This window comes from Oculina patagonica, chromosome 6 (assembly GCF_052425735.1).
Source record: "Oculina patagonica isolate OP01 chromosome 6, crgOcupat, whole genome shotgun sequence".
In the NCBI taxonomy this organism is placed as follows: domain Eukaryota; kingdom Metazoa; phylum Cnidaria; class Anthozoa; order Scleractinia; family Oculinidae; genus Oculina; species Oculina patagonica.
In genome coordinates, this window is record NC_135763.1 from 1,809,178 (window position 1) to 1,826,245 (window position 17,068).

Genomic DNA, 17,068 nt, shown 5'->3' on the forward strand with positions numbered 1-17,068 from the left:
CCATTTTTTGTAGACGAGCCCGAGATGCCAGATGGACGCCAGCAGAGAGTGACACTTGGATTCATCTACCACTCTGTCCATATTCGCCATCTAACTTTTCAACTTCTTGATGAGTAGTGACTTTCCCACACTTTTTGGAAAACACTTTTTTTGATTTATTCCATAAATATATGCAAGGCAGCATCTTGGACATCCAAGGCCCACCATCATCACTTACTCTAGTACAAACCCTCTTATTTTTTATCCTCTCTTCTTACAAATTAAAATAGTAATTTTTATTTTTACTTTTTAGCCACTAAGAATGTATGTGGATTTTTAAGGATGCTCCCATATTTAAGGAGTGGGGTTAAGAGGGGAGGCAAACAGGAGAGAGGCACAAGGACACACCACACACTTCACATGAGGCCCCCCGATGGAAGTCACAGGTATGTGCGGAGCGAACAATTGAGACTGTAGAGGAGTGGGGGAGAAAGTGGCAACTCCAGGTTTGCGTTAATCAAATTGAATATGGTTAGCGAGGCCATTCAGAAATGATTAAGTCAGTAACAACATTTTGCTGCATCTCAATTTATTTTCCTACACTATCTCAGCCATACTCTTGGGCCGGCAAAAATATTTTTTGTTCTTCATAGTCAGTGTTTTGTTACCCTTAGGAATAAAGTTTTGCCACACATTCTCTAACACCTACTAAAACACTCCCTTGACACACAAAAAAACTTATTTTTTTTACAAGTTTGTCAAGTCTTATCCTGCTTATCCTCCAAAGAGTGACCCTTATTTCTCCTTACATATCTGCTTTCAAGCAGTACAGTGACAACACTTCAGGGAGATAATTAATTTACATTGAATCAGTAAAAATAAATTTGAGTAGGACCTGCCTCCTCTGGTCACTAACACATTAAGTGTGAAAAAACAGAACTACAAATAATCAAAAGTTATGAGTACATAAGCGTTTTTCATCCATAAGACCCTACGTTGGACATGATAAACACTTTTAGCACTTGAACGGCCTCTGGAGCGCTGAGACATAGCTGACGTTTAACGGCCAAGAGGTACAAATAAAAGAAGAAAGTAGGAAGAAGCACGCCAGACGAAACAAACCAGCTCTGGCATCGATTGAGGCAAATACCCCATGAAGCTATAAAGAAATTTAATTTTCCGACGGCAGAGATCTTACCCTCCGCCATTGACGATCTTCTCGCAATCAAAGTGGATTTTCTCTGTTCATCTTCGCCAGATACCATTTCTCCGGATAAATCTGATTTTGAGCAGACTCGCCAACAAGAAAAGAAGGGGACCCCCGCTTTGCTGAAACCAGCCTCAGTGAACACTGAAAAGAATCGGCTCGATAGAGCAACGAAAACGATCCGAAGGCCGTCAAAATCCCCATGTTGACAGTACTAACTCCACGTAGCTCCCAGTGTTGATTTCTTGACCGTTAAACTTGTTAAAAGCGCTAAAACGCCTTTTGACGAGAAACCGAACATTTTGCAGAAGAACAGGATCGCCAGGCGTCCGCTTCCCCGTCCGCATCAGGCCCAGAACGCCAAGCGAACCGTGCACGTCAGTCCCACAACACCAGCGAACCGTGACGACCAAGGACGAGGACGCCTGGGGACGAGGCAGACAAAAGGAGGATATATATGAGGCAACTGTATAATGCGGAGGATGAACTGAGGGACAAAAAAGCTGATAAATGAAGTTCAGAAAAAGTTGACCGGTGGTGCTTGCCACCAAACTGTCAGTAAATTATAATTTTTTGACGAGTTCAGTTGAAAAATAACCAAAAGGCTAATTAAAAGTGTATGTGGAAAGTAATATTAGACACATTTAAAGATGAATTCCAGTCCGTACTGCGCAATCTCGGCTGCAATGTTTATCGGAGCCCAACACGAAGGAATGTTTACAAGCAAAACTAAAAATTCCGCGACAAACTTACCTTTTCTTCATTAAATAACGCCAGATACCTGCAGAACAAAAAATAACGAGTAGAGGACTGCGCTATTTCAAACCGACGTCAGCTCACGGATTGAAGTAAACGACTGTATGGCGGACTAAAAAACCATGTATGCTGTCACCGTAACTCAAGTTCAAAACAAAAACGAAAACAAACCCCGAGTCTGCGCAGTACGGACTGGAAATCAGCTTTAAATAAAAGAGTATGTTTACAGCACTATTCACTGTATTAGCGTTGCATGCAGCAATTATAGAATTATCAAACAAATGTCTAATCATTGCTGAACAAGTTGTAGTCTGTTTCATTACATCACTGGTAACCATAGGAACAGTAGAATAATATTATGTTTGAAACACCCCTTATTTCCGCTTTAAGTGCTTATAACTCAAAAACAAGCTTGGTGACCCCCAATTTTTTGATGGAATAATGATCACCATCAGAAACAACTTCTGGCAAAGTTTTAAAAAAATTTGTACTGTGGGTTCAGAGCAACCTTAAATTTTGGAAAAATATTTGGCCGAAAGTTGTATCCTAACATGCTTATTATTATTCAACATAAAATTGGGGGTCTCTTTTTTTTTTTTTTTTTTATTTTTTTTTTTTTTTTTTTTTTTTTTTTTTTTTTTTTTTTTTGTTGTAAAATTTTTTTTTTTTCCCTTTGGGTCTTTTTTTAAAAAAAATTTTATAAATTTTATTTTTTTTTTTTTATAGGGGAAACAGGAAACTGTTTTGAACCGCCTTTAATCTCATCTAATAGCTCAAAAAGTCTACTTGGGGCCAGTTTGGCTCGTATTCCCAAGCAGTTATAAGGGTGGTACTTACCCCAGCTACAGGATTTTAAGGAGGCTCAACTTAGTTTTTTAGCCTCAGGTTAATCCAATAGGAAGGCATTCTTTGATTAATTTTTTGCCAAAAAAAAAATGATTGCAAATTATCATGGTTATTTCTGCAGCTGCATAAGTTTAAGAAATGCACATCTCACGCAATGTACCTTAAGTTTATTGGCAAATAATTATGTAAAAATGATAAATAAAATACTGATAATATTAATTTTAAGAAAGAAGAAATCCTATTTACATATTAATAGGTGTCTGATTTAAAATCATTTTGGGGCGTCCAAACAATGCCATACTAAGCTCTCTTATTTTATTTTTTTTTTTTTTACTTTTTTTTTTTTTTTTTTTTTTTTCGGGCCCTTTTCAAAACCAGTCCCCTGCTCGTTTTGAATTCAGGCTAATTACTTTTCATTTTAACTTACAATCCTTTACAAGATTCCTTGGAAAGAAATTAGATACAGTTGAACCACTTTAATACAGACACCAAAGGGACTGGGAAGAGTGGCCATGATTATCATGGAGCTGTCTGCACTACAGAGGTTAGGGTTTATCCCAGGGGAGGGGGGGGGTACTTGCAGTATACATGACGGGGGTTGGGGGGGCGACGGAGCCTCATATTGCGAACCCAAAAAAATATGCGAGCCTGAAATTTTACACCCAAAAAAATACCTGGCATTAAAATTTTCTACCCCAAAAAGTACAAGACCTAGCACCTCGATACTGATTTATTCAATCAAACAAATTTTAAGACCTAAAAAAATACATGACAGATCTCTTGACCTAAAAAAATACCAAGGGTGTAAATTTTCAACCCAAAAAAATATGTCGGACCTCCCCGTCATGTATACTGCAAGTACCCCCCTGGGGGGTTTATAAGAATTTTGGTCTCTTGGACCAAGTAAACTGTCCATAGGGGAAATGCTGTGTCCATAAAGAGATGATCAACTGTATAGGTTTTAAATCTGATGTTGGATACATTAAGAGATATATAAATTATAGTCTAGCACTTGTTAAAACAGACCCCCTATTGCTCATGATTGTGGAGAGCACAAGCAAAAATTAATAAAAACTGTGTGGTTTCTTTTACGCTTACAAACACATAAAATTCGAGCGACGCAAAATGAGTTATAAAAATTCACAAACTTAGCAGCAAGGATTCCTCAAATTATTTCACAAATGGGAATGTAAAATTGTAAGATTGTTTTTTAAATATGCACACTGTAAACTGCATATAATTATTAATACAGTGTACAAATAAGAAATAGCTAAATGAAATCCATGATAACTAAACATTTTAAAAGAAATTTTAATTAGAAAATCCATAAAATTGGTCTTTATACTGACTTTACCTTCCCATCTTCACCTTATGGGTAGAGCTGATTGTAATTATGCTAATTAAAATAAATTCAATTATTTTATTAAATAAAAAATGGTAAAAATAAATAGTAAAAGATGAACAAGATGATTCTGTCAGAAACAAGTGAAGGGCTGGAAACATGCAAATTATAGCCATGCATGTTGACATCTTCTTTGTTGTTCGTTTTTTTTTACTCCAAAATAAATGCCAAAACTGAGAAAAATATACTTAGCCTGACATTTTTCCAATAAATAATATTGTTGGTCACTTGCAAAAAATTAGGAAGAAAGCTCTGCTACATGTAAATCTAAACAAACAAAACAGTGAACATTAGCTGCTTCTGCCATCAACCCTTCACAACCGGATAACACACTTCTTTCACATATAGGTATATACAATGTAAAATATGAAAACAACATTACAGTTATTATTAAAACGTATTGCTACAAGTCTGTAAACAATTCCCTGAATCTACTCCTATTCATGATCATAACCTGTTTACATTTTTACATCTTTCATAAACGGCTAAAATACAATAAGCACATTCTGTATTTGTCCTGAAATTTATAAACTCAGATGCATAGGCCCAACATTTAGTTGAACCTGGTGTTTATCCAGAACACAAGGTGATTGCATACAAATGACCAATTATTGTTGCAAGAATTCATCCACTGAATTTCATCTTCAAGAGAAAAAAAAAGCCGAGGAAAAAAAAAAAAGCCGAGGCTGATTTATTCATTGCTACAGTCAGTTTAAGTGAATCAGGTCTGATATGGATCAAGTCACAGAATGGCCAGACTGACTAGCTGAACTGCAATCATAAAATACACAGCAATATTTTCTAACACGTATGCATGCAAATTATTAAAATTAAATCTTATACATGTACATGTATCAACCAAACAGATAAAAATAATTTATACAGATCTAGAATGAGCAGTGCTTATGCATTGCTTGCCATTTTCCTTGAAAGTTAATTACTGTATTACAGTTTATGTAATATACAGTGTTCTCACAAGTTATTTAATATTCATAAAACAAAAGATTCAGTGAGTGTTGTCCTCCTCATAAAATTAATAATGTACATATCCGTAGTGTGTATTTTAACTGCTAAAAATAATAAAAATAAGCTAGTTCAGGCATCTCAAAACTCAACCAGAGGTTGTTAGGGGCTTAGACTCTTTTGCTTTCTTCGCCACTTCCTTTTTTAAGTTTCTGATCTCTGTCTGCAAATAAATAATGACAACAGAAGAACATTAATATTAAACCATTTAAGTGCAGACAGAAGAACAAAGTTTCATTATACCGGTAAGCCCGGGCGGGTACTCCCATAAATTTCGGATAGGGGTGTGCCGCCAAGGTTCTTAAACCCTGACCCTATTTAAGGATAAAGAAAGCGAAAATTGATACCCTTTTTAAGGCCAAAAACCGAAATATGACACCCTATTCAAGGGGAGGAGACGCGTTCCATGACGACCCAAATAACGGCTAACCATGCACGGCAAGACACAAATCTCTATAAAACTGCTTTACTAATACCTGAACAGAAAATTCAGTTTTAAGATACCTTTTTTGGTTTAGCTGGGCATTTATTTTAGCTTATAGAATTTAGGTACCCTATCTAAGGATCACCCCGGGAACTCATTGCCAAAAGGAGCAAAAAGGATACCCTAATTTTTAAGGACCGAGAACCTCAAACACCATACCCTATTGAGCGGTACATACCTATATAGGCCACATATGGGAGTACCCCCCCCCCCCCGGATTATAAGCTTGTCGTTGAGAATCCTGATTTCTAGAGCCTCCAAGAGAAACATAACTTGGAACAACTTTTCTAATGCCAATACCATGCAGTACACGCCACAAATTCTAGACATAAAAAAGGTGGCATGCTCCCTCCTGTTACTTTTACATATTTGGCTGCCCCCTGCCACCCCTCCCCTGTATTTGTACACCCCTAGGGCTTTACACTGCCTTATACAAGTTACCTGTAAGTTTTCCACCCTCTCAGCTTGGTCCTTTTGCATCTGTACTATCTTTTGTCTCAGTTCTTTTTCTTTCGCCCAATGCTCTGCCTTCAGTTCAGTTATCTTTTCAAATACAAAAAAAAGTGTTGCACTGACATGCAGTATTTATGTCACACCTGAGATACTCTGAAGTACCAGTATGAAATTGAAGAAAACCTCGAAATACTGCATGTAATTTCTAAGACAGAAAATGGAATAACAAAAACCTGAAAATAAACAAGGATGGTTTTTTACTGACAAAGATTAAGACAGATTATGAGCAAAAACCTGAAAATAAACAAGGATGGTTTTTTACTGACAAAGATTAAGACAGATTATGAGCAGCAAACTTGGAAAAAAAATTGCCAATTTTTTTAAATTACCCTAAGTTGTTCGTTACACAGCTCCTTTAAAGTGATTAATCTGGCAATTTTTTAAACAAGTTAATAAGAACATTGGACTCATGAAGGGGGAAACATGCTCAAAGGACATTTTCTTAAAACTGGCTAGAATGCCTGTCCAAAAGAATGCATTTCATTTAAATCAATCAATCAATCAATCAACTTCATTATCAACATGACTTTATGTTAGCTGACCAGGTAGCTAAAAGTTACAAAGGCATACATGAGATGAAATTGATTTACTTGATAAGACAGAGAAAATAATAATACTCGTCTGGTACTTCAGATTCTGCTTATTTTGCTTACTTGAAAACTGTTTAAATCTTGTTACCTTTTTATCCTTTTCAAGTAAAGCTTGTTCTTTCTGTTGCAACTGTTTTTTAAAATTCACCACCTATTAAAACAGTACGAGGCAAATAATCAAGAAACATGATACATCCTTTGAAGTTTCTGGTACATGTTAATCTTATATAACCCCTGAGTGCATCTATTCAGGGGATTAATAAATAATTTAACTATGCATCTATGCATCTCAGATTTGGTAGAAATACAAATTTATTTTAGGAAATGTTATTTTTAAATTTTGTTATGAAATTTAGCGATATAAAATCACGACGTTTCGACCTCTCCGAGGTCATTTTCAAGTGCGAATAAAAATATAAAATTAGCATAAATATATTAAAATAGTAAAATAGGCAAAATTGTCACGAACGCTGAAATGCGATAAAATATGTAAAAATAAGTGACAAAATATTAATGAAGTTAAAAGGGTTAAAAAACTTAAAAATACAGAAACAAAAAGAGTAATTAAAAAGAAAAAACCGACCTAAACAAATAGCTTTGCGCGGATGGAATCGCATTGTTTGTTCAGAGTTGGTTTCAGTTCTTTGATACAAAACATTTCATAAATAAGGCAGTCAAACTTGCTCTGACACTTCTTCAAAATTCTAAAAAACTGCGCAATGTCGTCTGGGGCCATATCGTGTTGTTCCTTGAGGTGATTACCAATGGCCGATCCCTTGTGTTCTTCAATTCGTTGGTGAAGATGTCGGCACGTGTATCCGACAATTTTGCCTATTTTACTATTTTAATATATTTATGCTAATTTTATATTTTTATTCGCACTTGAAAATGACCTCGGAGAGGTCGAAACGTCGTGATTTTATATCGCTAAATTTCATAACAAAATCTATATCCAAGAAATTTGTTATTTTAAGTAAACTTATTTGTATAAAACTAGGATTTAGATAAAGAAGTTTTTGTCCCCTGAGTTATATATATTATAGTTATAAACAAAGAAAAATGTAAATGGTTTCACACAATCGTATGAGTGCAGAGCGGGATACTATAATTAAAAGATTGAGACTGCACAGACAGTTACTTAAAGTTTCACGCACGAGTTAATTATATTATAGTTATATAATTATTAACACAGCAGGAAGCAGACAAGATTGGTCAATGCACCAGTTGATCTTGGTGCAATTATGTAAACTATTGTTGGTTTGTGATTATTTGTGCTGCAGTTTGGGTATTTATCATCTTTGAAATCCTTTATTTTACGTCATTAATTTAATGATCATACCACCTGCAACACCAAGAAACTGTCGATCCACACATTCAGACAAACTTACATAAAACAGATGGTTGTCTAGTACATGTATGTGTGTACCTAGGATTTGAACCCACAACTTATGTATTGTGGTTCCAGAAAATGTCCATGCTCTCCCCCCCCCCCCCACCACAGAAGGGATTGGAAATTCCTGGGGGTGGGAGGGGTCTCTAAGGCCAAAAACTTTAAGGAAATGTATGAAGCTTAATTGGAATTTCAGAGGGGTTGGGGGGACTTATAGGAGCAGTATCACAGGAATTCTTGTACGTTTTGGTGTTAACTATGCTAGGTGCACTCGGTAATAAAAAAAAAGCCTTTGAGCAACAAAAAAAGGCATAATCCATTCTAAAAGGTGTGAAAAAATGGAATTTATGCTTTATGCTTTAGCCCTTTTTTTTTTAAGTGGGCACTGTCGAATTTGAAAACGTCTGCCAGACGTTTTCAAAATTTTAGACTGCTACTGCCATATCCGTCAGTAACCGAACCACCTTTGAACAATTTTCACGATTAGTGCAGTACAAATAAGCAATGTCAGGCCATTATAAGTGGCCTCTTAAAATTTAATACTAACATCTTCATTGCATTTTCAAGTAGAACTTAATCCGGTGACACTGTCCTTTTAAGAAAAATCCCTTCTGTGGGGGAGGTACCGGTATGTATAATTTATGGAACTAGTACTATAATTTGCTGTCCAGCAGACTAACAGGACTGCCATTCTGTGGTTTAGAGTTATATCATAACAGTGCAGTCAACAGAGAGATAGCTAGTAATTTATTTGACGGATCATTTTTTATTTGCAAAACATACCTGCTCTTTAAGTTCTGTAAGTTCTGTTATGTGAGACTCAAGTGCAATGGGTTCACTTGCAGCATCACTGTAAAATGTTTTTACAAGTTAGAATAAAAATGGAACATGAGGAAACTTATTAAGTCACTGTACAAGGACTAACTGATCAATCACAATTAAGCCAGAAAAAAAACCCTACAAACTTAAGTCTATTTTCAATTTTCATCTGACATCATCAAAATTCTAAAATCTAAAAGCTTTATCCAACAAAGCTATTCTTTCACATAATCTAGAAATAAAAACATAAATTTAGCCCTAGATTTCAGCCTGTTAATAATTTAGAAGTGATACAGTCATGTAGCTTAAGAGCTCCAAAAAATTGAATCAAATGATATGCAGATGGTTCTACTTTATTTCGTGTTTGATTTTATGGTGGTTTATGGTGGTTTATGGACCTTTTGGTTACAAACAGCTCAGTTGTGAAAAACACTACGGCACAGTACTATAATTTGAAGAAAACATTTTCTTTCTTCCTGCTCTATGCCCTACTAGTTTTTGTAACTTTTACGAAAACCACCAATAGACTGATAGGCCTTTACGCCTCCCAATAAGATTATTAATTAATTATAAAATTAATTTAAATTTAGTTAATCCATAAACTTGTATAGAAAGATAAAACAAAACCATGTACCATGGATGGCCACTACAAGGTACGAACTCACTTGGCCATGCTGCTGTAAAGTGCGATTGTAAGAGGACTATTTCTAGCACTTCCACTTCTCTCCAGGGCGGCAGCGGCAGCTGAAGGTGGCTTGCCATCCTTAACAGGACTGTGACCATTTTCAGTTTTAGCAATTTTAGAGCGTCTGTCTTTCCTTTTTTTTTAAAAAAAAAAAAGTAATAAATAAAATGTATACATACAACACAATTAAAGCTTATCCAAACATGATCACATTCCTTACATGTTTGTCAACTGAACGCCAGATCTAAATAAAATAATTGTCACTGGAATTTATTTGAGGTACCAAAGGCCCTAAGTTGCAGGACACAGTGATGTGACCTTGTCAATCATAAAAAAGGTAGTAGTATAAAATGGTTGGAAGAAATGGAGCTTTAGAGCATGATTAAATTAGTAAGGTTACCAATATCTAGACCGCTGATGCTTAAAGTGTAATACATATTTTGTAGTGGTTTGAGTGTTTCTTGAAAAATGTAGAAGATTTGTAAAGAAAAAGTTGCTAGATGACAAGGCTTGCCATTCAGCAACCTTTCAAATCACTATTAATAGAATCTCATGCTTAAGCATCAGCAGTTCCAAAATTGGCTACCTTACTAATTTTATCATGCGTTTTTCATTTCTGCCAACCATTTTGTTTTACCACCTATTTTTTTATGATTGACAAGGTTGTGTGACCATGTTCTGCAAAGGGTCTATTGGTGCATGTTTGAGGTCCAGCATTTAATTTCAACACTGACCTTGTAAAACAGAATCTCACTGATAGGAGTACTTATTTTAAATAATTAATGCTCCCAGTCTTTAACTAGAAAAATCTTCAATATTAAGTTTATTTGTCACACCTGTCCCTCTTGTGGTGCTCGTGTTCATTAGCTGGTCTCTTTTTAGCTTTATGCAGAATTCTTTTGTAGGACAATGTACACAAAAGGCAAAGGATTTTGCCATCCACCTATACAAAGTTAATTAATATGCATTAATTAAAAAACTGAATGAACGTTAAATAAAAATGAAAAATTTAAAACTATCATATTAAGTTTTAATATAAAACTATATGATTATAATAATATAATGCTTTCACATGCTGTAGGTATTAAGATAATGTAAAAGTCACAAAATTTTCTGTCTTTGATTGGTCATCGATTTCCAACATCAATAGATCAACTGGCATCATTTGTTATTATTTGACATTGATATCATCAATTATAGATTGCATCGATTGGTCAGGCCAGGAGGTTACAGATTAACCTAACAGCTGGTTGGAAACAAATTATCCTGGAAACAATTATTCAACATAAACTATATTAATTTTGTGGTTCAATTTTACCCTTGGTACAATTTTGTATTTCCCTTTATATTCATTATCAATGTTATGATAATCATAATATTACCATATGGTTCTATATTTTCAGCGGCTTATCTAATAAAATTTTCAGAAGTAAACATCATAACCATCACTAGGTTCTGAAAAAAACAGCAACAGTAGAATCTGAAGTTATTTCAGGAGAGAAATATTTTTCTGACCTTTTCTCTGGACTCCATGGGCTTCTGGAAAGCACAGTTCAGCTTGCACTGATCACAAGAAACAGGAGCACCATACCTCTTCTCTGAACTCACACACCTAAAGACAAGTGAAATTACAGAATATAATTACACAACTACAGTGCCACTACTCGAACCGGGGCACCCTGAACAAAATTAACCAATCACAGTGTTCATTGAAAACAAAGGATAGGGACATTTTTTTTGCAACGGACCAATAACGTTCTTGAACGAACACAAAAGATTACCTACAAAATTCGAAGTGTCAACAATGTTACAATTGATTACATGGAGTGATTACATGGAAAATTTCCATCCTGGCTAGCCAGCATCCCAGCTTCACAAGTACCTGGATCTTGGCTAACCGGACTGGCCCAGTTGTCATGTTATTGCAAAGTTGATTTTTGTTGTGTTTAACAGGTCACATGGCAATCTCGGCAAACCCTTGCCATTTAGCTAACTGGACCAACCTAGCTCATGGAATCAGGTCCTAAGTCAGCTAAGAAGCAATTTTAGGCATCACATATAAAATAAAAACTTGAAGATTTCTTTTCCACCGATTTGCAAAACTTGAATGAATACCACTACCATCATTTGATGATAAATTTTAACCATAACATCTACATGTATACCAAAGAAATAAAGTTTACACTTGCCTGGAGCACTTTGTTCCATCAAATGCTGCTCTAATATTGCAGTACTCACAACATGATGGCTGAAAAGTGAAAGCATGAACATATTATAAGCATTGTAATGTTAAACTCATCAAAATCATGGCAAGATAGTGGAGCCTTGAGAAAAAAAGCTGAGCACGTAGGGTAACCATGACAACCCTGTAAGCGGCAACCACCAGGCACTGTCACATTGAAAAAAACAGTGGAACCATGATACTTACCTTATTGTTACTTATTTTCGCGGGACTTAATTTTCGCGATTTTCACGATTTTAAAAAAATCGCGAAATTAAAGACCCGCGAAAATTAATTCTAACCCGTTTCTATTGTATTTTTTATGCTAATTACGTATTTTTGGCCAAATCGCGAAAATTAAGACTCGCGAAATATTCCTGTTCCATTTTCGCGAAATTAAGTGCCCGCGAAAATAAGTAACAATAAGGTACCTTATACTTACCAGAGAGGGAGGGAGGGCAGGGAGTGAAGTCGCCAAGCACAGTCACAGCGGCAAAAGTGCACGTAAAAATGAGCTGACCTCAAAAGTTGAGCTGTTTAGCTACAGTACCACCCAAAACTACATACCCATTTGCCGTGGTTTTACCTCGGTCAAACTGCAGATTGATACTGCGTTCTCGCCTCGGCATAGACACGGCATGCCGCAAAAAATTGCCGGTTTTACCGGGTTTTTTTCGGCAAGCAATACCACGGTAATCGGTAAGACGCGGTAGAGTTGAATAGGCTTACTAACCTTTTGTTTAGAATTCATTAAGAACAAAAGGCAAGTTTTCACGCTTCGATGTAATATTACTCATGTCATGAATTCAAAGAAACCGACGCTTCAAGAAAAGCGTTGATGATTACCGCGGCACCGCGGTGAATTTGCAGCACAACCGCGCAGCAAGGACGAGGTTTTACCGTGTGCTAATGGGTAATTTAATAGTTTCGGGCGGTACTGTACACGACCCCCTGCAGACCCTCAACCACTGTGCATGACCAGCATTGTTTTGTGTTTAACTTAACTTAAATTGCATTTAACCACATTAAATCTTGTATGTGATCAATATATAATCAGAGTATGTTTTACACACTAACGCTTGTGATTCTAAGTCATTCTCACTGCAAATAAAGCCAATCACTGACTAGGCAAAACAAAGGTATGAATGGCAAGACTAAGCCTAAGCATAAAATCGCACAATCAAAGATGTGAGATGTGTAAAATAGTACACATAAAAATAACAAATAAAATAATATCAAATAAAATTATATAAATAGCACCTTCCTAAAAGTTCTAAGGAGCTTAACAAAATGTGAATTACTATTAAAAACTAACTACTAACTAATTAATTACAGTGTCCCTGTTGAGACAACCATCTTTTTTAAATGTCTATGTTAATGTTTTAGATGCAGGGCCCCTCTGGATAACAGCCTACAAGCTGAATGAGCTACCCTGCCTAAATAAAGTTTACTTTACTTTGTATTACCTGGCCATAAGTCTTAAAGTTATGGGTGCACTTCTTGCAGACTGGATCTTTTTCAGTGTTCCTAAAATAGACACAAAAATCACAGTTATTTAATACCTGGTTTTCACAAGTCAGAAAAGCCCCAAATAATCAGGAAATTCATTGCTCCCCAAATGGTCTCAGGTTATCAAAGTGGAAAGAAGAGCTGGCTTTGCTACCCCCTTGCACCTGCGTTATGGAAATACTTAGCATTCTGACTGACTGGATTGATTAATTGATTGATTGATTTTGTTTGATTGGGTGAGTAAGTCAGTGAATGAGTGACTGACTACAGTAACAGTAACAGTCAGTATGACTAATAGTCAGTCAGTCAGTCAGTCATCTGGACAGTTATTGTTTTAACAGATGCGTGGTCGGTTTGGATTCACCACAAGAGAACAGAGAACGTTGGTAGCCGCCCTGCAACAGGAAGCAGAGAAAGCCTCATACTTTATCTGGCTAAAGCGTGATGACAAAGTGTGGCTCGGCTAGCTATTTTTTTTTCTTTTTAACTCATGTCCCAGCCAGCACCAGCTCTTGTGAAGCCTCCTTAGGGAGGGGCCCCGCTATGGCAGAAGGCAGTCAAGGAATAGGGGCTGAAACTGTCTGCCATGGTTCCTCCTGACGACTTCCAAGCTGGATCCAGCATTGGAGCTGCTGGCTGGGTAGCCTGAATTTCAGACATCCCTCTGTGCTCGCCTGCTTGCCAGAAGGGACGTCTGAACACATTTGGGCCTAATGCCGTCCGGTGACGTCACTACACTTTGGTTTTAATTCATGCGGAAAATTTTCTGTCGAGGCCATGAAATTGTGAAAGAAAAATCGCTTCAATAAAGGATTACAGGGTATAAAATTGTTTTAATAGTAAACTATTGAAAACTTGAGACAAATGAATGAGATTTTAATCGACTGCAGGCTATATTCTTTTACGGAACCGATTTAATCTGAACTGATTTGCTTTATCTAGCGATCAAAATATAATATGTTACGCAGCGGACAAATACAACACACTCGTGAGTACTTAAATGAATCAATTTAGACGGTTACAGAGGCATCAAGAAACGGAATTCAATACAAAAATATCCTACTTGACTGTGGGCACTGAGTTCAGAAATCACTGGCTCATCGAGGCTGCAGGACATAAGCGTCGAGCGGCTTTGTTGACAAAACAAGAATACATACAAATTTGGCAAAACACTGCATGTCGCAGCGACGAATGCCGCCAACTTAAAACCTACCGATTTCCATTACTATTCTTCATCCGTAGGTAAACTAATAAAGTAATAAACTCAAGGTAAATGACTAATAAATTCATTTCTGGGAAGGTGAACTCTTTCGAACTCTTTCCAAACGTTTTCAAATTACAATCCTTGCGCGGTAAAATTCAGTCATAATTTCACATAATTATGCAAATAATTTTTAAATCAACCAATCAAAATCACTACCTGGTTTTCGGGTAGTGACGTCACCGGACGGCATTAGGCCCAAATGTGTTCAGATGTCCCTTCTGGCAAGCAGGCGAGCACAGAGGGATGTCTGAAATTCAGGCTACTGGCTGGGAAGCACCGTAGTGTTTTTACTTTTACTACTTCTTCAGTATGACCGACCGACTGACTGACTGACTGACTGATGATCAATCAGTCAATTGATTTAATAATCAATTAATTGATTGACTGATTGTGATATACCAACCTTAGGAGATGGAACTCCAAACGACAGTATGTACACATGACCAAAGGAAATGTCTTGCGACAATCCTATATTAAAGAACAAAAACATAAAAAAAGGTGAAAAAGCAAACTGCACAATTGTTTAAAGTGTACATTCAGAAAACAACCGTTCTCAAGCAAGCTTACAGATAACTGTCACTTGTTCCAATGATCTCTGTCCATTCACACACTTTTGAAATACATGTACTGTATATAATTATGTGCTACAATGTCACTGAAAGCAATAATATACTATTTATAATAATATAAACTGAGCCCTCAGTTTTTTTGGTAGCACTATACAGCATAGTCAAGAGCCCATTTTTCAGGTTACACAGTAGAAACCCGGTAACTCAAACTTGGATAACTCGAACACCCTGCTAACATGAACTAACTTCCATTTCCCTTGGATTTGACCCCACTTTTCACTCATTTTTACTTGGTTAACTCAAACTCAAATAATTCGAAAACCCCGCTAACTCGCACCAAATTTTTTTTACCTTGATCAAAATTTGGGTCAAATTTACCCCAATAACCTGAATTCCGGTTCTTGCAACTCACCACAGATGCCCATTGATTTGAGCAAATTATAAACAGATCATGTATTTGACCTGTAGTAATTTTCCACTCTTGCCATAAGAATTTATGATTGTGTTAGAGTTTCTGACGAGATAAGTTTAATTTATACTGTACTGTATACTAAAGTGCTGAAAAATCAGTAAACTATCAATTATTAACTTGGCAAATTTAATATTCAATCGACCCAGATAACTCGACACCCCGCTAACTCAAACTGTTTTTCCTTTCCCTTCAGGGTTTCAGTTACTGGGGTTCTACTGAAGCTGCAAGGTATATGATATACAATGTATATGTGGCTGGACTGTACACTGAATGACGTCATGTAAACTTATTTAATGCGTTATTCTTGTAATTATTGTTGTTAAGCTTTCAACTTTGGATATTAAATGTATTTTGTAAGACTTTATTTTATATGTTGTCAAACACTGTTGCCAACTTTATCTTTTCCATTGCACATGATTGATATATCAGTCCTTTATTTTTTAAAATATTGGGCCGCCCGGCTAACAAGCTAGAAGAAAATTATAATAACGTGAGCTTAAGCAGCCGGGCTTTTTACACCAAATCCCGTTAATTGTTATGGGTCTGTTATAGTTTACTTTCTTTCGAAAAAACATTGAAAATAGGATCGCATTTCTCTTGGTTCATCACTATACACGACATCGGCAATGGATTTGATGTAAACTTAAGTTTAAGCTATAAACTGTATCTGACAGCTGAACGCTAAACGAAGATTTATATGGTTTGAAGATCAAGGCTTGGATATTAAAAGTTACGTATAGCTTGAACATAAATTTGTTTGCGTTTGCATACCTTGCAGAGTTGATCTCCCTTTGAAAGTTGCTCGAAGGGATGGCGGCTGTTACAGCTCGTACACGCAAAAAGAGACATAGTACATGCAATGTATACTAGTAAATCACGACCGATCAATTTCACGAAATTTCTTGCTTCTCTCGCTCGGACTCTCGCTCTCCGGCTCTCACGCTTCACCAGAGCCTACCGTGTACTTATCCAGCGGTATTGTCATGGAAACAGGATACATACTTCGTGTATCTCTTATTGAAATGTCTTTCCTCGAGCCTGGAGGAAAGCCTGGAACAGAATGTTTCGTTTTTTATTTTTTATAAAAAAAATTTGAGGAAAATTTTTGATGGAAAACAAAATTTTCAGGGAAAATCATTTAAATTGTATCTCGCGAAAAAAAAATTAATTTCTTTAGGTCGCTGCAAAGGACTTCGATCTTTATTGGTCTCAACAAAATACCTCGGAAACATTGTAATTTGAAATGTACGGACCATTTACAGCTCAGTGTTAATTTCTCCTTTGAATTTCCAACAGTAGCTCTTATTTTTGCACCTAGACAATAAGTGAACGCTATCCC

The 17,068-nt window shown here is 36.3% G+C and overlaps 1 protein-coding gene across 1 annotated transcript; it reads right to left on the reverse strand.

Moving 5' to 3' along the window:
- Window positions 1–4,863: 4,863 nt before the first annotated feature.
- On the reverse strand, window positions 4,864–16,678 carry LOC144656088 (protein FAM76A-like). The gene is made up of 11 exons (XM_078516315.1): window positions 16,501–16,678; window positions 15,092–15,156; window positions 13,382–13,442; window positions 11,884–11,942; window positions 11,210–11,306; window positions 10,531–10,637; window positions 9,675–9,827; window positions 8,974–9,040; window positions 6,889–6,951; window positions 6,139–6,240; window positions 4,864–5,376 (listed from the first exon to the last, which is right to left on the reverse strand). Exons 1-11 carry the CDS (start codon window positions 16,576–16,578, stop codon window positions 5,302–5,304), a joined length of 927 nt encoding a protein of 308 aa, XP_078372441.1. The 5' UTR covers window positions 16,579–16,678; the 3' UTR covers window positions 4,864–5,301.
- Window positions 16,679–17,068: the final 390 nt, after the last annotated feature.